Below are 21,516 nucleotides of genomic sequence, written 5' to 3'. Positions count from 1 at the left end.
ATTGAGAAAGAAACCACGACATCAGTACACTCGCTGCCACGTGTTTGTTACAACTTAATATCCGCCAAACCCTCCGATAGACAGGGATGAAGATGAGGGAGATGTGGTCAGCACACACGCAGAGAGCGTGTACTACAATCTAATCCTACGTGATCAATGAGACCAAACTGATATGGGGACACAGATGTGGGGACAATTTGCCTAACAACAGAGATGGATAAAAACCAAGAGAGTATTTCTGAGGTGACTGTTCATATTATCATAGGAGGTGCCAAATGCACCCCAAGCTTCGTAGACTCTGTGGCTTCAAAGCACTTGTTCTTCCTGTCCAAGTAAAAATTATTATCCTTCAAATTGGGAGTTCAGGATTTGCAGATACCAACTACTATATATAAAATAGGTAAACAACAAGTTTCTACTGTATAGCACAGGGCACTATATTCAATATCTTATAAACCTATAATGAAAAAGAATATGAAAAGGAATATATGTATGTGTATGTATGGCTGTACACTAGAAATTGACAGAACGTTGTAAACTGACCATACTTCAATTAAAAACAAAAGTCTCGTTACCCTTAAAACTCTACCTCCAAACAGCTCTGCAACCTGGTTACTCAAAGCGTGGTCCCCAGACCACCTAGTAGCCTGTGGGACACACAGAGCCCCGGGCCCCACCCCAGACCTGCTAAATCACAATTTATATTTTGATAGGAGTCCCCGGTGACTTGTTACACATTCTAGTTGAAGAATCAGGTTTTAGAGCCACGGATTCTTATCTCTGCTCAAAATGCATTTTCTTTATTTATTTTTTATTTTTATTTTTTTGGCAGGAGTAGATAAATAGGGTTATTTACTTTTAGAGGAGGTGCTGGGGATTGAACCCAGGATCTCGGGTGCATGCTAAGTACGAGCTCTACCACCTGTGCTATACCGTCTCCCCACTCAAAATGCCTTTTAGAATAAGTGTAGAGCTCCTCTAAGTTGAAGTGGGAAATACAGCGTGTTGTCCACTTTCCACAGCTTGCCTGTCAAGCTGGATGGTTACCTACTGGTGACAAAGTCACAAGTCCTACAGAAATCTCTTGTGATTTCCTGCCTGTTTCCGTGACAGAAGGAAACAGTTACCTTCAGCTAGAAGAGAGTGAAGATAAAGGTGTGAGTTCCCCGACCCCATTCGAGTTCTTGCACCCCATAAAACCTCTTTGTAGATATCTTGGGGGTCAGCTAAGGATCTCTGTTCCAGGAAAGAGCCATATGATTGGGGAATCTGCTCTAATTTACCTGGTTTTCATCAGCTGCCATAGGCTGACCCTGAGTTTTGTCATACCACTAGGATAAGGTCTTAATTTTAAATGTGACTTTGGTAAGTGATAGAGTTTCTTCAGGGGTCCCTCTGAGTGGTCTCGATCACTCTCAGAATCTGCCCCAGCATCACATTCAAGGCTCAACATCTACAGCCAATGAGAGGAGGTGACGTCCTTGGGGTCACTTCCCAGCTGCAGCAGTGTTTGACCCACCCTTTTGTCTTCTCTCTTCTTTCCCTGTTTCAGTGGCATCAGATAAAGATATCCTCGTTTTCTCTCACAGCACCATACTCCTTTCTCTGCAGAGGCTGGTTTCATCTTGCTTCGCTTCCCCCCCTTCTCTTCTTTCTCGTATTTTGTCTCCCACGTGTTCCAAACCCGTTCATTTCTCCCTTCCTTCATACAGACCTCAATGGCTGGTGTTCTCACACATCCTCCGCCTGTTCCACCAGCAGTCATTCCTGGGCCTCAAACCAATATTAGCACCTGTCCACCTGAGTGCCCCAGTTCCTTGCCAATCCTGGCAACTGAAAGTTGTGTTTCACAGTGAAAGTTCTGGGTGAATTCCAGCTCCTAATGGAATGGCCTATCAGGATGTGAGTGGCGGTGAGTGAGGGTCTGGAGACAAATGTCATCACTTCTGGCCACTGCTCCCCCACTGAGTAGCTGTGTGACCACTCTGAGCTTCTGTTTTCTCATCTGTCTAACGAGGATAAGAATAATCTTCATTTCACTGAACTATAAGGAGGAATAATGAGATAATGTGTATAAATCATTCTTTTTAATTTTCTTTTTTTTTACAATACATGAATTGGCTAGGGAATCTTGAGTTCAAATATAAATGTGTATTGCAGTTTTTGACACCCTGCTGTAGCCTGAGGGAGCTCACTGTCTTCCTTTCTGCTGATTTCTGTCAACACCATTGAATGCTGCAGCCTGTTTGGGAGCCAACTTTGAATTTTCTCCCTTCTGCGGTCGCCCAGCTGAAGTATATGGGCCAGGAGTAACTGCAGTGCCAGGAAGGAGCCCCACTGTAGTTGTAGTAGTGTGATCTGTCTTCTTCCAACATTCTGACTTTAATGTGGGATCACTTTTCTTGAGAAATAAATGATTTAGCTTTCCTGAAAGCTTTACATTCTCTACCAAACGAGAAGTGCCAAATAAATAAAAGACTTTTAGTAGTGAAATAGAGGAGGAAATGATTGTCAGAATGTGTTCTTATTTGTCAGTTTTCCTGATCATCTTTGGGTGACCCTAATTGAATTGAGGTTGATCTAGATAGATAGATAGATAGATAGATACACAGACAGATAGATAGCTACATAGACAGACAGACAGACAGATAGATATGGATAGATAGGTAGATAGATAGTAATGATATTTATCTTTATTTCTATTGCTTTAATTATGATAAAAAATGAGCGTATTTCCTTGTAAGTATTGGCCACTTATATTCCTTTTTTCTACAAACTCTTCTCATCCATTGCTTGCTTTTCTGATGGATTGTCTCTTGTTCTCTCGATCCACAGAGTTTATGCTATATCTTTTCATTTACTATTTTGGAAGGTTGGCAAATTAGAGCATATAAGACATGTTCATGTAATTATATAAGCCGAAGGTATTGAAGGCCCGCTGTGGTCGTCATGTTGGTGCGGGAATTCCTGTGGGCCAAGCCTAAACGTGGCCCCTGCCCTGAGGGGCTTACCGCGATTAAGAACACAGGTTGTGAAGGCAGACGGACTTACTGGTCGCATGCCTGTCTTTATCTTTAGTGAGCTTTGTTGCATAATAAACACCTCAAAACTCATTGCCTTAAAACAGCAACTGCTTACTGAGCTCATGATTCTGTGTGTAGCAGTTCCAGTTAACTCACCTGGATGGTTCTTCTAGTCTTGGCTTTGCTCGTTCATGTGTCTGTGGTTCAGCTGCCAGTCCCCTGGAGGTTCTGCTTCGTGTGGTTGACTGACTGTCAGCCAGCCAAGGCAGTTGACTGACCCACATCTCTCATCATCCAGCAAGGCTAGCCCGGTCTTGTCCATGTGGAAGGGGGAAAAGCTTCCAACTGAGAGCAAGTAGAATTGGACAAGGTCTCTTAAGAGAGCTTATAACGTCTTCCTCCAAGCAAGTCATAAGTCTTGCCCAGATACAAGAGAGAGGGAAACAGACTCTATTTCTTGTTTAGGGGAGCTGCCAGTCACATTGCAAAGCGTGTGAATACAGGGGATGGTGGAGAATTAGGGCCTTTTTTATCCCCCCAAATCAACACACAGCCCTCATAGTTTGGATGTGAGATTCAATAAAATAATCCTTGGGAATTTAATACAATGCCTAGATCATAGTCATCATTCTTTCCAAAGGACAGTTTACACAGGATTTAGAGTGAAGAGAGACATGACTTCCATTTTTAGTTACATAACCTTAGCTAAGTCATTTCACCTCTTTTGAGTGTTTTCATCCTTGTTTCTAAAACAGAAAGACACGTCAAGTCCCCCCTCTGACTCTAGTGCCGGTTTCACTTGGTTTATAGAATGTAGAGACGATTCAACTCTCAGAGGCATTAAAATAACAATTAAGGATTTCAGTTTTAAGCAATAAGCAAGCCCTGTTTTCCCTTTTGTGTGCACATGTGATATGTCTTGATGTATTTTTATGTGTTAGTTCGTAACTATTTAAGATTAAGGAAAAAAGTAAGTAAACAGAACCCATCCCAAAGGCAAAGAAAATAATAGTTTTGACTTGTGTCAACTTCAGGAAGCTTAGGGAACAGAAGAAATGCTGCTGAAAGGAAAATTCCAAAATAGAATCCCCAAGTCTGATCATCTAGCTTGTGCCCTCTGGAATTACAGAATTCATTGCACTCCATCTGGCAAGTGAGAGATGCTTGAAATGATATATTTTGCATTAAGGAGAAAAAGGAGCTGACATGCTGTGCTATTTATCTTCATGCGCAGCTCCTCTGGGTCTAGCTTCCAAATGGACTGTGAAATATTAAGCTCTTGATTCATTGCACCATTTCAGTTACAAACCACAGGACAAATCATGCCTCTTTTAATGAGGCTGCTAATTATTTGAAAAATTTCAGTTTGAGCATTATTGTTGCCTTCCCACCTCTGAGCGGTAAGCAATATTTAGTTATTTCATTTATTCTAAATTAAATGGTCTTGACATCTTTTAGAAGTCTGAAGCCTATCCTAAAATTTTGGTGGTTTGGATTTCTTTTTTCAGTTGGTTTAATCACATATAATGGTCTCAACTAACTTGATCATATGCAAACATTTTCTCATTTTCTTTTAATCTAATCAAGAAATCCATAAATGGACCATTTGTGATACTGCACCAACTTTTCAAGGTCTCTTAAAGTACCTTCCTTAGCCTTTTATAGTTACAACAGGATAATTCTTCCCTGCTGTAAATTTTTACCTAAAGCTATGTATGAATCATTTTAAATGAAACTTCTTTTATCATAAAAATAAATATCCTTTATCTTTAAAATAAATGATTCATGGCCATAACTATCTACTTTTTATTATTTTCAAGATATTTTAAAATCATCATTGAATTCTAAAAACACACTTATAACCAACGAAAAATAGTTATAATTCATTAAAGGAACCTTAGAGATAATTTGGATGTTCTATTTGACTGATGAGAAAACAAGACCCACGTACTGAGACATCAAAGCCCAGACATCATTGAGGTTGATGAAACACTTCAACTAGGGTTTCCTTTATCAAATTTCTTGATTTTTCTTAAAATTTGAAGATATTTCCAGTTGATAGCCTTAAGAAAGAATACCAGAAATATCATTCAAGGGGCTTTGTTACATTGACCCATTTATATTTCTCAGAAAACAAAGAAGCTGGCATTTACTTTGGCATAATTTAAAAGTGAAAAGCAATTTTAAATGTTATAGATTTATTGGACCAACTGATTGACACTGACCAGGAGTCTTGGTCGGATTTTTCACTTCAATTTATTGCTTTGCTCTGCAAGTAAAAAGAAAATTCCAAAGATCCTTTAAACTTTTAGATTCCAATAAGCAGCTACAAATTCTGTTTAGCTGTGGAAATGTAAAAAAAAAAAAAATTTAAAGGTATAGAAGTCTATCTCAGAAAATGATCAAGACAGTTACCTTTTTAGTCCAAGACTTTCTCCTGCTTCTAAGAGAAGGGAGCTGGTGGGGCAGGTCAGCGCCACCTGGACAGGGCTTGTCTGCTGGCTCACAGTTGGACCATCAATACGATCACATCATAGGTGCTCAGTAAACACTGGTGGAATGAATGAATAAATATTTCTCAATTTGAATGGCCAGGATACACCCCTGGATAGACATCCACCTAGTTTTTAAACTGGCAGTGATGTGTTTGCTCTACAGATCACTATTTAGTTTAGAAGCATCACAAATTAAGTCTTTGAGGAAGAAAAACAATTTATGGTGTAAACTCAAAGTGGATGCTTTGACCAGCAGGAAAGAAGGTGCTAAAAATATTGGTGGGATGGGGAGGAAGATGAGTTTGCCTGAAGTATGAATATTCTATACTTGGCTCTTTGCCCATTTTCCAAAACTGTCCTTCTTAGAAAAGGCTCCAACCATGACAATTTCTGTCCACATTTTTTTTTAATCCCTTTTGAGTTAGAGTCAAGGAATTATTCTCTTCCTTGGAAACCATTCCCTCAGCCTCAAATGACTAAACCAAGTGAAATTCCGCATGGAGCTGAGAACAAGCATGAAATTATATTCCCCAGGGCTTTTCTTTTTCATTCCTTAAAAGGTTTGGAACATTTAACTAGGAGGGTTGTCATGAGTGGTAAACAAACAAGGAAAATAATTGAAATGTGTCTATTCCTTTGGGCCAGAAAGAAAAATTATACTGAAAGTTAAAATTAAATATTGTTTATTGCATTTCAGTTTACCATGTACCTCTTGATTTTTTTTTCCCTAGGAATTCTAAACTAATCTTTTGTTCCTTTTGTATCCTCACTGAGTTTTGTGGCTAATACATAAATGAGCGATTCTTTGAGTAGATCCTGTCTGCTCATAAACACACCAAAAGTGAGAGTACCTTAGGTTAGTTAAAAACCACTTTAATTACTGTGTGAAAAATCCCTCTTCTGAGGCTTATTTTCACACCTCATGCAATAGAAACCCTGAGCCCAATATTCAGATGTTCCTCCATCCTCTTGTGGGATTAAGGAGTGAAATTTTTTCTGTTTTTTTTTTGGTCAGGATTCTCTTGATTGCAAGTGACAGAAACTTGTGTTGGACTAACTTAAACTAGAAAAGTACTAACTTAGACTAGGTCATGTAAGAAAGGACTGACTTATCCACATGTGAGAAGGGAAGGGATAGAGAGATGCCTGCCAGCGGCCACTTATAGCAGTTTCCACGTCTGTCTGTCTGTCTGTCTGTCTTTGTCTCACTCTTTTCCTAGCATACTAGTATTATTCTTTTCCAAAGCAGCATACAGGCTTCCTCTTATCAAAAAAGATAGGCACCAACCCCTTCTAAGTTATATTTCTTTCTCCAGTGACAGGTTGGAAAGATCTTAGGGCAAGCCTTTTTAGGGTCATATGATTGGCCAAGCTTACAGCCTTCAACCAATTACCTGTGGCTGGAGTTGGATCATGACTGGTCCAACCTGGATCAGTGTCTCTCCTGGACCTGTTACTTTGGCCAAGGGATGGGTGTTAAGAATGCAGCGGCTCTATGGGAACCACATTAGGCACAGAGCCAGTTCTCAGAAAACAGAGAAAGTTCTTCCAGGAGAAGGAGGGTTGGAGGGAGAAACCCACAGGTGAGCCCTAGACACTCTCTTTTTATGGTAGGAAAGAGATACATTATTGATGCAGACATATATATTTTGTATACATAATCTCATTGCCAGTTTAATGTGAGTCTTACAATAGTGACGTATTATTAACAAGGTCATAATATTCATTATTCTGCCTCCTGATTTTAAGCAGAGGAAGTTTAAATGAAAACAGTAAGTGCTGGAAGGGCAGAATTGCAGTAAGAATGAGCTTTTGAAAATAGCTGGAAAGGACAGAAAGCTACAGGGAGGCGTCTGAGGTGGGAGAGGTTGGGGAAGACCGAGGGGAGCTGGGCAGAGTGGAAGGACGCTTGTCATGTGTCATATTCAACACAGAGATGTCCTTCTTTAAACACGCTCTTCGGGATTCTAGGGAAGCTCTGTTTTCATTAGTTGTGTGCAAAAACCACACTTAAAAAATACACATGCCTGAATTTCACAATAAGGCATTTGTTCCTAAAGGAACAAAACTTAGCTTGTGAAATACCATAATTATGTAGTTTTAAAAGTATTTTCAAGAAGACAGCACATGTCTTGGACTGTAACTATCACCAAGGTCAGGGTCAATGTGGTTCTTAAAAGAGTTCATTCACAATGATTTTTGAGTGCCTAATTTGTGTAGATCCGGGGTTCCAAAGAATTAAGAAAGAGACGTTACATTGGTGGCATCCTTCGGGAGAGCGGTAATAATGTATGTACACACCAGTCAAAGGCAAATTTCAGTAAGTGGTATCTTATGGAAAAAGCCAGTGAGGGGCCAAGGACTAACGTGATCTGGGCAGTCAGAGGGGAGCATCACCAGTGGCTGGTGTGGAAAAGATCAGGGCACGGACCAGCATCTCAGTCCAGTGGAACTCCCTGCAGTCACGGGAATGTCCTCCATGCCGTCTACCATGCAGACGGGAGTATCGCCAAGGTGGAGGAATAACACGTGGAAAACCATAGAAGCGGGTGTGTGCCCCGACAGTCTGGGAGTAAAACATTGCCTAGTTTATTGTGTCTGCCAAACACTAATCAGGAAAGGAAATTTACAGCTGGAACGTAACCTAGCTGAGGACAGAGAGCCAGTTAAGGCTCTGGGACATCCAAAGAGAAGAATATTTTGGATGGAGTAGAAGGACTAAGGAAAGACTGAGGGCAGGGAGGGAAGACTTGCCAGGTCCAGGCAGGAGTTAATGAGACTCTCTGAATGAAAGTGCTGTTAACACCAAGCCAGGAGGTGCTCGGTGATGGGAGAAATGAGCAAATCTCCATGGCTCACCCAGTGGGGAAAGTACTCCAGAGGGCAGTGAAAGGTAATGTGCGCTTTTCAACTGAATGATGATAGTTAATGGAAAAACACGATGACTTATCTTCTGCGGGGGGACAAATCCTAAACGTGTTTGTAGAGATGTCAAGATGCTGGTGAGCTGTCCTCAACTAGAGCTGGTCCCAGGGCAGTAATTGATGCAGAAATGAAGTGAAGCACTTAAAAGAGTCAGAGAAGAGTGACTGTGGAAATGCTGAAGATACTGTAAATTAAAGAGAGAGTTTTATGTGAGAGGTTGGCAGCCAGCATCCTCTCAAGAGGATAGAGTTGTGATTCCCCAACCATGTGTCATATCCCTCGGAGGAACCACATTGAAGTCACAGGGGCACTGTGGGATATTTTATGTTTTTGAAGGAAACCAGAGCAACATCTCTTGGATACTGTTCAGAGTACTACTATTAAGTTATTTGGACCGAATTATATAATAAATAGAACTGTTCTTTTATTTCTTTTGGCCCAAGAGTGCCATGAAAAAAATTACTGAGATCCTAAGAGTGCTGTGAACTAATAAAATTTATGACTCTCTGGAATAATAAAAGTTAAATCCTGAGAAATGGCCAATAAATTTAGTAACAAAAACATTCTTATAATCTTAACACGAAAATCAGGTGAATTCTAGCAGTTGGGGTGAAAGCAAGATGGTGGGGTTGAAGGCTGTTGGGGTTGGGGCACTGCAGCTTTGGAAGCAGCCATTAGCCTTCCGTTTTAGGGACAGAAAGGAAAGGCAAGTCAAAGATGGAGCAAAAATTCATCTGGGAGGACAAGCAAATAGAGAAGTATTTTTGTGCAAAGGCAATGAATGTATCCAGTGCAGAAGAAAGTGTGGGAGAGGAAAGTGAAATTGTCATCCTGACACAGCGGGGAGAAGACAGGACGAAAAAGAAAGGAAGGACCTTTCTCTGGGCAGGAAGGTAAGGAAACGAAGCTAAGACCCTATGATGTGGTTTATGGGGAATCGCACGTGTGTTTTCCTTTCCAGCTTTCACAGCCACCCTGGGGAGGGACACGTTATCCTTGTCTCAGAGGTGAGGAAGCTGAGTTTGGGGTGAGGAAGACCCATGCAGATAAAGTCCTGAAACTCTTTTGGGACAGGGAAGAAGGAATTTGAGAGGGAGTCTTAGAGACGGGATGGCTTAAACCACAAACATTTATTGCTCACAGTTCTGAAGGTGGAAAAATCCAAGATGAAGGCACCGGCAGATTTGGTGTCTGGAGAGAGCCCCTGTCCTGGCTCAGGGAGCACTCTCTTCCAGCTGTGTCCTCACATGGTGGGAGGGGCGAGAGGGCTCTCTGGGGTGTCTTTTATAATTATGGGCACTAATCCCTTTCACATGGGCTCCACCCTCATGACCTAGTCACCCAAAAATCACACCTCCTAATATCATCACATCAGGGGTTAGGATTTCAATATATTTATTTTAGGAGAACAGAAACATTCAGTCCATAACGGGACGTTTAAAACGTCTCCGTCTTCCTCAATAATCCGCACACGAATCTCCGGGGAATCTTGTTAAAATGCAGATTTTTATTTAGTCCCTCCGGGCAGGGCTTGGGAATTTGCATTTCTGATGTGTTCCCTGGTGATGCCAATGCTGCCGGCTCCTGGACCACACTTTGAGAGCAAGATCTTGCAAGCTAACTCATCAGCTCAGAGCTTTTACATGAACGCCAGGTGTTCGTAAGCACTTGATAAATATTTGCTGGATTGTGGCCAAATGGAATAGTTTAGATAAAGGTGTCTGTTGTGGGAGCAAAGTGGGGAGGGGGGATTCATTCTGAGAAAAATAAAGAACCAGTGCAGATGGACCGAGGGAGGGGCAGAGAGGAAGGCCAGGGGAGGCAGCCGACAGGAGGCCTCTCAGGAACCTTGAGGGCGGTTGGTGCCAGCAGTTGTGTGGGGGCTGAAAACACATGGAACTGAAAGTCAGAGGGGTAGGAGGGCTGGGAGGGCTCCTCTCAGGCTGGGTTGCCGGGGTGTTGACGTTGCTGAGGAAGAGGGCAGGAGGCAGGAGGAAAGCAGTAAATGTTGAGCCGGCGTCGGCATCATCAAAAAACTGTTCTGGACTCAGGTGAGTGATGGAAATGAGAACGCGGAGACAGAGGCACGAATGTCGTAGAACTCAGAGGCATTGCTGGGAGACTCAGCAGTGGCCTGTAGAATGAGGGCGGGCCCTCGGAAGCCCCCCTCAATCTGGCAGAGCATCCAAAGCATCCAAGCAGATTTTTAAAAAATATTTTTATTGAAATATAGTCAGTTTACAATGTTGTGTTAATTTCTGGTATACAGCACAATATTTCAGTCATATAGGAATATATTTATATATTTATTTTAATTCACTTTATTTGTTTATTTTTAGAAACTTTTTTTTGGACGGGGAGGTCATTAGGTCTATTTATTTATTTTTTTGAATGGAGGTACCGGGGATTGAACCCAGGACCTCATGCAGGCTAGGCATGCACTCTCCCCCTGAGCTGTACCTTCCCCCGATCTGAGCAGATTTTGGAAACACTGATTCCCACGCCCTGCCCTTAGACATGGGGAGGGGAGGTCCACAGGCCTAGGAGCAGGCCCTGGAATCTGTATTTTTAAGAAATTGCTTATGAGTGATTTTGGTGTTGCAACCCCCAGATAACCCTCTGTAACTCCTTGGGGGTGAACAGGGGAGGGGAAAGGTCCTCTGGGAAGGGGAGGCACTGTGTGCACATCTTCAGCTAGAACAGAGGTGCCACGGGAGCCTCAAGGAAATGGCCAGAGTCTTTGCACTGCAGAATCTTACATCTAGCCGGTTTGACAAATGGCATAACTGAGCTGTAATATTTCATAATTTGTTTAATTGTGACAGTCATGATCAGGCAATCTCTCTTGCATGATCAGATGGATATACTATGGGCTCAAGCTCCAGTTCATATTTGTTCAGATTCAGTGCACTTCACAGATGAGTGCATTGAATTTCATGTTAATATTAAGTTAATGTGGATTCTTATTGTAATTCTGTAAGAGAATTTCTCCCTCGACTTCTTTTATTCTCTTAGATAAGAGGAGGCTTTTAAAAAACAATTTCTAAAATCATAGTGAGGCTGCTGCAGGTGGGGATCCTGATGGACCTGGGTTTGTACCCAGCTCTGCTACTTACCACCTGCGTGGCCCCAAGCCCGGAACTTGAGTCCCCCTACATGTCAGATTCTTTGTATTAAAGTGAATAAAATAGTATTAACCTCACAGGGTAACTCTTGGAATTAAATAAGTTAATATATTTAAAACTCTTCCAACTCTGCCTGGCAGGTATAAATTATCAATGAACGTTCACTGGTATTTTGTGTATATTGCCTGGGTACTATTGTGGCTACCACTTACATAAAACTGGTCAACCCCGTGTGTTGTAACTGAGAATCTGCATCTCTGGGGAACAGAGAGCTGCCTTTCACCCGAAGCCTATACCATCTATTCAATGCTTCAGTCAGGAGGGTCCGGGCCAATTGCTACCGCTGCCTGAGCAGTGGCAGAAGGTTCCATAGGTTCTTCATGTTGAATAAAGAATGAGGAAGGGCCAGAGGGCACCAGCACCCTCATGTGATTGGCAAGCATTTGTTGAGCACCTGTTGAAGCCTAGAAATTGTGTGAAGGGCAAAGAACACAAATGAAAACAGAGTCACTGCCCTCTTGAAACACATGGTCTGATAAGAAAATAGATGCAAGACAATTGCTGATATGGCAAAATTCAAAATCCAACATGGTAGCCCAGAAAAGAATTTCTGGTGTTCTTTGGAAGTTACCCACACAAGGACACAAGCATCAGTTTCTGAGATGGGGAAACTCATGTTTTCCTTGAAGCAGTAAAGCGATGAATGATAGCTGGAAATCAAGAATTATAATTCACCATTGATTATAACTTACAGTTGTACCACACTCACTTTTGTTTTAAGCTTCATAGTACCTCCAAGAGAGGACAGCATTGACAATCTCATTTATAAGCAAGAAGATACAGGTTCAGAAAATGTAGGCCCTGTGACCAAAACCACAGTTTTAGAAAGTCATAAAGTGGGGATTGAAACCTGGGTCCACACTGCACTCTGTAAACTGGAGTAACCAGGCCAATAATCCTGTTTATAAACAGATAAGAAGTAGAATTTCACATTAAAGCCTAGATGATGTGATGTCTCAAATTATGTCCTTATTGCCTATGTTAGATATCTGATGGTTTTAATGATTGTTAAACATCACAGATTTTCTAACTCAGACAACTGTTCTTTGACATGGAAGGGGAGGAGGGAGAAGGGTGCTTTGTTTGTGATAATATAAAACAGCCAACTGGCATTTTCTTTCCCCAGCTTATTCAAAAATTGACGGATGTTGCTGAAGAATGTCAGAATAATCAGTTAAAGAAGCTCAAGGAAATCTGTGAGAAGTAAGCCTTCCACTCTCATTACAATGGATTTGTGTAGGTAAACGTATTAAACCCAAACTGCTATTTGATTTGCCATTTTTTCCCTTTTACTTCCATTTTGCCTTCAGAGAGAAGAAGGAATTAAAGAAGAAAATGGATAAAAAGAGACAGGAGAAGATAACAGAAGCTAAATCCAAAGACAAAAGCCAGATGGAGGAGTGAGTAGAAAGAACATCTTTCCTTTCCTGCCTTTTACCTGGGGATTAATTTCTTCTCTAACAGAGTAACAGCTGCTTAACTATACAAAGACCCTACTGTGAAATTTCTCCTTTAATTAGCCTTTCCAAAGATCCCTTTCCTAAGGTTTTTAACAGTGAGCTCAAAGAGCAGCTCAGTAAAGGATGGAGGTGCACACAGGACCTTTAGGTAAAGGCTTAGTAAAGACCTTTCCTAAGGGAAAAGCTAGATCTTCTCTTCAGATCTTGTCAACCTTCCCTTCCCGGCATTTACTGAAAACAGAACTCGAGCCTTGGGTGGAACCTGACCTTTGTTCAGGGCTGGTGGATAATACCTGCCTTGCAGCAGGAGGGAGGATGTTGAGAGCTCTGTAAACTGACGTCTGGAAGGCTGACGTTCCCGTGTTGGTCGATGATGAATGAGTTCCTTTCGTGATCGCTTTGTCATTTGCTTTCAGGGAAAAGACAGAGATGATCCGGTCATACATTCAGGAGGTGGTGCAGTACATCAAGAGGGTATGTCCTGTCAATTAACCTCTCGCTCCTTTGCCAACCACGTGTGGGCCTGTGATAAGTACTGTGTGAGCCTCTGGAGAGAAATGCCACGCTTTGTTCCAACCATTTATCACCAGCACCCAGCAGACTGCTCCCCAGAGCCGGCAGTCTGTCATCAGTGTTTCTGCAGCTTTAATTGCAAACCTCTATATAAAAAGGTTCATCTAAAGATAGACATTAAGAATCATTTCCAAAGTCAGGAACCCCGAAACATAATGTCAGTGGGAGTTTCCCCAGAAGAACCTTTAATTTTCACCAGCAATAGAGAAGGTAGCAACTTCCAAAGGCACTTAGATTATTTTTTAAATTGGTACAACGGCAATTTTCAAACATTAACAAAAATTTGAGAATGGTATAATCCACTGATCGTGTCACTCCCACCCTCTATGTGCCCATTACTCAGCTCCAACACTAACAGACAATCCCCTACACTTCCTATAAGGCCAGTTCTTGATGAGGATATGGAATAATTAAATGTATGTCCTAGTCCTGAAAGCTTTTCACTTTTTCTGAACGTGTTCACTTGAACGTTTGGATGAAAATGACTTTCTCTGTAACTTTCTTATAGTTAGAAGAGGCACAAAGTAAACGGCAAGAAAAGCTCGTAGAGAAACACAAAGAGATCCGTCAGCAGATCCTGGATGAAAAACCCAAGGTAAACAGAACTGAATAAAAATACCCAGGAACTTCACTGCCTTTCCATTTAATTAGAATAAAACCTCCCTAGCTCAAGCACCTCTCACACAGTCTCAGACCAGTTCTTGCATGTGAAACTCCTGTATCTTTCTCAATGATGCTAAAATCTTTACAGCAATATTCAGAAAACATTTATCATCACTGATCAGCCTTCAAAACTGCAACTGCACCAAACCCAGATCCTGAGATTTGGTTTCAGTTGGTCTGGGACGTGGTCAGGCATAGATATTTTTAAAGCACACCCTCCACCCTCCCACTCCCTGCCACCTCCATGCCTGGGTAGAGAGGATTAGAGAAATTAGCCAAGCCTCTCCAGTTCTAAATAGATGATGTAATATTGTAATGGCAGACTCTGTCCAGCAGAGGCTGTCTTACACCAAAATCACCCTGGTTTTTAATCTAACAAAATATTCTCATAAACCAGAAAAAAAATTTTTTTCCCCTGTAATAATAATTTTTTGGGCCTCCACTTTAAAATTATCTTATGCTTGTTCAGTCAAAATCTTGTTTCATGGCTCTTAACTTTAAACGAACTGAGTATCTGTAAATCAAATATTTCCAGTTTAGCAAAATCTGAGTTTTAGATCATTCCATCCATTTTGATTCATCATTGAATATTCTCCTGTTTGTGGAAAACGTGCTTTTCAGTTTTTCTGTTCTCCCATCTGCAGGTTAAAATACCTACTTTAAAAGACACTGTTATTGCATAGAAGTACTTTTTAAACCTACAAAGATCAAGTTGTTTTATTACAGAGTCTACTCATCAGTTTACTTCTTATAGATATCTTGTGGCTAATTTAAAATGTATTTTTGTGGTTATTTCCTCACTTCTTTCATATTTATTGGGCAGAACATTATTTAATATTTTTAACTCAAAGTTTTTAGGCTTGGCAATATAGATTCTCCAACAGTAATGAAAATCAAAGAATTAATATTTACTGAGCTATGCTGTTAATTTTTATGTTTTTATATAAACATACAATTTAAATATTCTTAGCCATGCTTTCAGGTTGATTATTCATTAGTAAGTTGGAATACAGTTTAATATAATTTCAGAAATTGCAATATTTTCCATTTAGGATTGATCTTTTAAAGATGCTCAAACATTTGGAGCAAAAAATTCAGGTCCAACTGAAACTTCAGAAATACCTTAACAATAATTCATTACTGGTGATATATTCAAATACATATATTTTCAGCCCAGGCTGTCTGAATTCAGATTTGTGATTATTTTGCACACTGGTATGATCTGCTTCTCTTATGGTTGATATTTCATTAGCCAGTTTTTATATTTCTAAAAAATCTCTCTTGAAAGTGTTATTCCCACACAGTTTTATTTTGCTTTGTTTTCATTTTTGTCCTAAAATATCAGCTCCTTTACTCATATATAAAATGCAGTCACAAATGTGTTTAAATTATGTAAGTCTCAGTATAAATCATCTTACAAAGATTTTGTGTTACTGATCCACATCATCATGATTAACATCAACTTTAGTAGTAAATTTCTTCATTGGATATAACCAAACATTAGCAGAACTAATAACTGTTGAATAATTTATCAGGGTGCATTCAGCAGCAACTTTATAGAAAACCCAAAAAATTAGCTTAAGCAATAGTAGAACCTTAGTAAGCCACATTACTGGAAGTTCAGAGGTATAGAAATTTGAAGACTGGTTCAATAGTGGCTCACAGCTTCATGAAGAATCAGAGTATTTTCAGAATTTCCATCATGTTATCTCAGTTTGTTGCCTTTCTTTCCCAGGCTGTAAACTCATAGTCACAAAGTGGCTGCCACAGCTCCATGTATCACAGCCACACATAAAACAATTCAAAGGCAGAAAAAGGAATGTTTTCATCTTGTAACCCTTTATAGGTTTAAGGAAAACTTTCCTAAATCTCCCCAATAGGCCTTCCCTCATTGGCTAGAATTCTGTCATATGACCATTCCTGAACCAGGCACAGGCATGAGAGTGCAATTTTTCATGATTGGCTTAGAGTGTTTAAGATTCACTCAGAATGATGGAGGGAGTTCAGCTTCTCCTCAGCTCTGTGGTCACCAGGTATCTAAACAAAAACCTGATGTTTTCTTATCAAAGAAATAGAAGAGAGATAACAGTTGGGTAGGTAATTAACAGTGTGTGCCCTCCCATATATATAATTTTCCATTTCTTTTTTGGCCCCATAGACAGAGACCTGAAGCACTTCCATGAATTTTTAGGAGTTCTGTTGCCTTTCTGTTTGACTGTAAATAGGTACCACAATGATTTCTCCTTGCTTTTCATCCATAAGTTTGCTCTTATAACCATCTTGTTGTGTCTAGATTTGAAGATTGCTGGTCCCATGTCAAACTAAAGCGTAATTAAGAGGTATTCTTCAGGGTCTGAAAATGTTGTGCTTTGGAACCATGAACTTTAATAATATAATAAGAAACCATGTCTGTTAATATTGTAGGACACAGTGGCTAATAAAGGCAAATGACTATGACAAGAAGGAACTATGACAAACAGTGGAATCAAACAATGAGATCAAGTGGAAGTCATGTGGAGAAAGACCAAAGCACAGAACAGCAAATGTGTGGGCAAGTGAAAGGCCAGGCCAGCAAAACAGTCATCCGCGCTCCTGTAATTACTGGATGTGGACCAGAAATAGAATAGCATTGCCTCTGAAATAATCCCTCTTTGCATCCAGTATTGGAATGGCCGTTGAAGCCTGGCACAGACAGGAGGGAAATTAACAAGAGTAGAAGCAAAATGGGAAGAGGGGCCACTTAAGGAAATGCGACTGACCGGCAGTAGCTGTAAGGGAGGTTGACTGACTGAGTTCCATTCAGGGTGATTTTCTGACATCGAGAAATTTATGAACCTTTCCGTCACTCAGTGTTGGACGAGGAAATCGGGTGGACCCTATAGTAGGTAATATAAGAGAGAGCTGCAGTCTTCTTATGAAGCGGAAAGCACGCCAAACTTTGCCAGAAGTTGCGAGGGGAATAAGGTTCCTCCTTCAAGTATTTTTTTAGGTGGAGATAAGCAGTTTTCTGACTAGAAACCAAGAAAGGCTTATCTTTCACTTACAGCAAAAATATGCACAACACAGCTTTAAATGTCTTGCCATTCATCAGTTTCATTCACCTTACTGTCAATTATAATCATTTACTTCCTCTCCATCCACTAATTCTAACTAATGTGATAATGTGTTTTATGTCCCTAACCTCCTCTTAAACAAGGAGGAAGCTCCTTGTGTCACTGTTTGGGGTTGTTCTGAACCCCAGTCACAATCTAGGTGATTTTCCAAGCATTGGGTAACCAAATAACTCCTTTAAAAGTGAAAAAAAAGTTTTTTTTAACCAAAGACATTTGAAAATTCAGTTACTGCAAGACAACAGTTCTTCAGTGGCAAGGAGTTCTGGCTCGATTTAGAGCAAGGTAACAGATGTAGGTTCATGGGAAGTGTAGCTTTTTGACTCAACCATGTACTTATGATCAGCTCAATTTCCAAACAGTTTTACCATCATGCAACAGAACAGAACCATGTGCCTCAATCAAAACCAGGTTAAAAATCCATTTCATTTCCACACATGGACCAAGAGCTTCCATCCTGCTGGTCTCTATTTGTAAGGGGACCAAATTTGGCCAGCCACAGTCTGAAAGTTTATTTTAGATTGTTCCACTTTGTGACATGCACCAGACCTTTTTCACATGTAGAGTCCATTTTTTTGCCCCAGTCAAAAAGAGATTCAGTGAGTCTATTCGTTTTGTATGTAATTTTTGAGGGTGTTGAGGAAATTGGAAGCAGGTGATCCCCAGAGGCAACCTATACAATAGATAAATATTTTGGCCCTCCGTTTGACATGAAATTATGTTGTACATCCCTTCACATAAGTCCCCTGAAATGTATTAAGTTCTTAAAAGAGAATACTCACCTTCTTTTCAGTAACTTCCAAATTCTGGAGAAATGTCAGTTGCACATTTCCTAGCAGTGAGATAATCTGATTCAGTCCCTGAGTGTATTCTGTTCTTAGATTTGTTCAAAGTGTGTCTTACTCTGAAGTCAAAAGCTTCAGAGTTCTTAAGATGATTTCATTACACCCTCACCAGTCTTTCAACTCAGTGACATAATTGGTTTCCTTGGGATTTCCATACCTGGGTTTGCCAAAGCCAACAGGAAAGGGTTTATGTGTAGAGAAGGTTGTTTGAAACAACTCAAGGACCAAACTGCCAGAGCAGAGAAACCACACCTTTTGTGACTATGCTCGACTCTGAACTGATTCATTTAAAAAGGACCTTCTGCTCTTCCCCTGAACACATCAAAGAGATTTAGCATGCTGAAACATCGTTAAGCAGGAGTTGCCCCCAATCTGCTGGGAACATTCCAATGTCTATCGATCACTTTGTAGCTGTTGGCCCTCATTACAATAAGAATCACCTTTTGAAGGGACTTTTTAATGAACCATCCCCATAACCTCATAAAACAGTCGATAAATGTGCAATTTACTTTTTCTCTGACACTTAATTTGTCTTTGATGCTTCTTAGAACACAGGTTTTCTGTTTTAATTTAGCTCAGCAGTAAGAGAGAATTCCAGGAAGCTCTGAGGCATTTTCATTTATACCCAAAGAACATTTCATCATGTAGCTACTGGCTTTTTTCCCTGCTCCACCAGGGGAATATAGACCGATGTTCCTCATTTCCTCTCTGACATCTTTGTGATGGCTGAGTGACTCATCCCCCTAAGAAGTTAGTCCTAACAGACTGACTGCTGGGCCTTCAGACAGAACCCTAAATGCAGCCTGTTCAGTCCTGCCTTCCCAGCGATCAGGGAAAAGAAGACTAACTTGGGGATTTAATGTACACACTTCTTTCTGACACGACTTATCAGTGCTTCCTCTGACCCTCTGCTGCTTGCTGGGGAAAGTGCATTCTCCCCGCCAGCACACGGTGGACCTTCCCATATAAGCCAGAGTGCACACTGGCGCTTACCTTCCATGTTTTACTCTTTGTCAAGTCTTGGCGCACTCACCCAGTGGTTCGTATTTTTGGTCTGTTGTGTAGAAGAAATTTCCTTTTCATTTTTATCAATGTGAAGAATTGCCTTTTTTATTTTTGTTTTTGTACATCAGTATCAGTGTATTTAATCAAATTAGCTATGTCTTTCAGTTCAATTTTATTTTACTCTTTTTTTTTAATTGAAGTATAGTTTATTTACAATGTTGTGTTAGTTCCTGGTCTACAGTATAGTGATTCAGTAGTGTGTGTGTGTGTGTGTGTGTGTATGTGTGTGTGTATGTGTATATATATATATATATTCTTTTTCTTATTCTTTTTAATTATAAGCTACTATAAGGTATTGCATATAGTTCCCTGTGCTATACAGTAGGACCTTGTTGTTTATCTATTTTATATATAGTAGTTAGTATCTGCAAATCTTGAACTCCCGATTTATCCCTTCCCACCCCCATTTCCCCCTGGTAACCATAAGTTTGTTTTCTATGTCTGTGAGTCTATTTCTTTTTGTAAATAAGTTCATTTGTGTCAGTTTTTTTTTTCAGATTCCACATGTAAGAATCACCTTAAAAAATATATATATATATATAGTTATTCATTATTTTCTTGAAAGTAAAACTTAGACACATTTACTCTCTTCAGGCAATCCTCAAACATGAAAGGTTTTTACCTCCCTTCGTCTCCTCTTAATTATTTCTGAAATTTATTTTAATTCTATAGGTTTCTAAACCCACATGACATTATTCTTCTGTGTTATACAGACAATGTTCATTCAGATTTATCTTTCTATTCTTAGGTGAATATTCTTTCTTGCATCTCAGTCTGTGCATTTGGGATCATCTTCTACCTCCTTTAAAAGTTCCTTTTATGCAATCTACTGATGGTAGAGACTTTAGGTTTGTTTGTTTGTTTTCTTTTTGGTCTGAACATGTCTTTATTGCAGCTTTATTCTGAAATGACGTTTTCACTGGGTATAGGATTTTAGGTTGGCAGCTCTTCCTTTGGGCACACTGAAGAGAAGATTCTGCTGCCCTCCGGCTTCTCTTCTTGTTGAGACATTAACTATTAGTGTAATTCTTTTGGTGATAACTTGTATTTTTCCTCCTTTGCTGGCATTTAGAACTTTTTCTTATGTTTTATGCAATTTTCCTATAATGTATCTAAATATGCACTTGAGGTGGCCGGGTGGATAACTTTCATCAGCTCTGTACAAACTTAGCTATCATGTCGGCAAAATGGCTTCCATTATCTTCTCCAAAAATGTCCTTCCATCACATTATTTAAAATAATGAGTCATAAAATAAAATGGGCCTTCTTATTCCATCTTCTCTCTCTCTTCAGTATTTCTAGTATTTTGCATCTTTTTGTCTCTTTCTGCTGCCCTGTGGACAGTTTTTCTTCTGAGCCTTTTTCTAACTCATGAATTCTTTGTTTAGACAGCTGTTCTACTCATCCCTTGAGTTAATTACAGCTTTTGTATTTCATTTAATTCTGGAAGTTCTGCTTGGTTTGTTTTCATATCTGCAATTTGGGCATCTGGGTTATTGTAGGGAAGGTTTCCTGTGAGATTCCTCACTCCTGGCCAGCCCCAGGCTTTCAGTTTTGTCCCCACACCAGAAGGCTGTCAAAAGATGAATTCAAATTTGCCAGCATCCGTGAAGGCCCCTCTGGGCCATAGCGCCTCCCCTGCTTACCACCTGCCTTTGATGTCCCTTGCAGTTTGGGCCTGATCATTCTTTAAATTTTGGTGATTCTTAGTTTCTTTAAAGAAATATAGTTTGAATCTCAAATTCAGCTTTTCTGGTTGTTTTCAGTGAGAATAATGGTTCAAGTAACCTAACCGGCTATTACCAGAAATAGAACGTTCCCACAGAGCATTTCTAAGATGTTTGATTTAGCATGAGCTGGACATCATTTGAACATCTGTATCTGTCTGGGTTCAACTAGAGAAGCAGAACCAGTGGGAGACTGTGTGTGTGTGTGTGTGTGTGTGTGTTGCAGAGAACCGGCTCATGTAACTGTGGGCACTGGCCATGCAGCTGCCACAAGGCCATCTCTCCAGCTGATGCTGGACCCTGGCAGGGAAGGTCACGGGTGGGCTTCACAGCTAGGATAACTTGCAGAAGCTGAAATTCTGCCGCAGAGCTGAATACACACACACACACACACACACACACACACACACCCCTTTATACACTTGAGGGGAAGCTTAGCATGTTT

The 21,516-nt window shown here is 40.3% G+C and overlaps 1 protein-coding gene across 2 annotated transcripts in view; it reads left to right on the top strand.

Annotated features, from left to right (window-relative positions):
* PLCB1 (phospholipase C beta 1) overlaps positions 1–21,516 on the top strand; it is a 638,677-nt gene that overhangs the window by 543,362 nt on the left and 73,799 nt on the right. For both annotated transcript variants that reach the window (XM_072943830.1, XM_072943831.1), the window contains exons 28-31: positions 12,755–12,831; positions 12,939–13,028; positions 13,505–13,562; positions 14,170–14,256. In XM_072943830.1, the coding sequence (XP_072799931.1) occupies positions 12,755–12,831; positions 12,939–13,028; positions 13,505–13,562; positions 14,170–14,256 (312 nt within the window). The remainder of the gene's footprint in view (positions 1–12,754; positions 12,832–12,938; positions 13,029–13,504; positions 13,563–14,169; positions 14,257–21,516) is intronic.

This window comes from Vicugna pacos, chromosome 19, assembly GCF_048564905.1.
Source record: "Vicugna pacos chromosome 19, VicPac4, whole genome shotgun sequence".
NCBI classification, from domain to species: domain Eukaryota; kingdom Metazoa; phylum Chordata; class Mammalia; order Artiodactyla; family Camelidae; genus Vicugna; species Vicugna pacos.
This window is presented reverse-complemented; position numbering and strand designations above follow the sequence as displayed.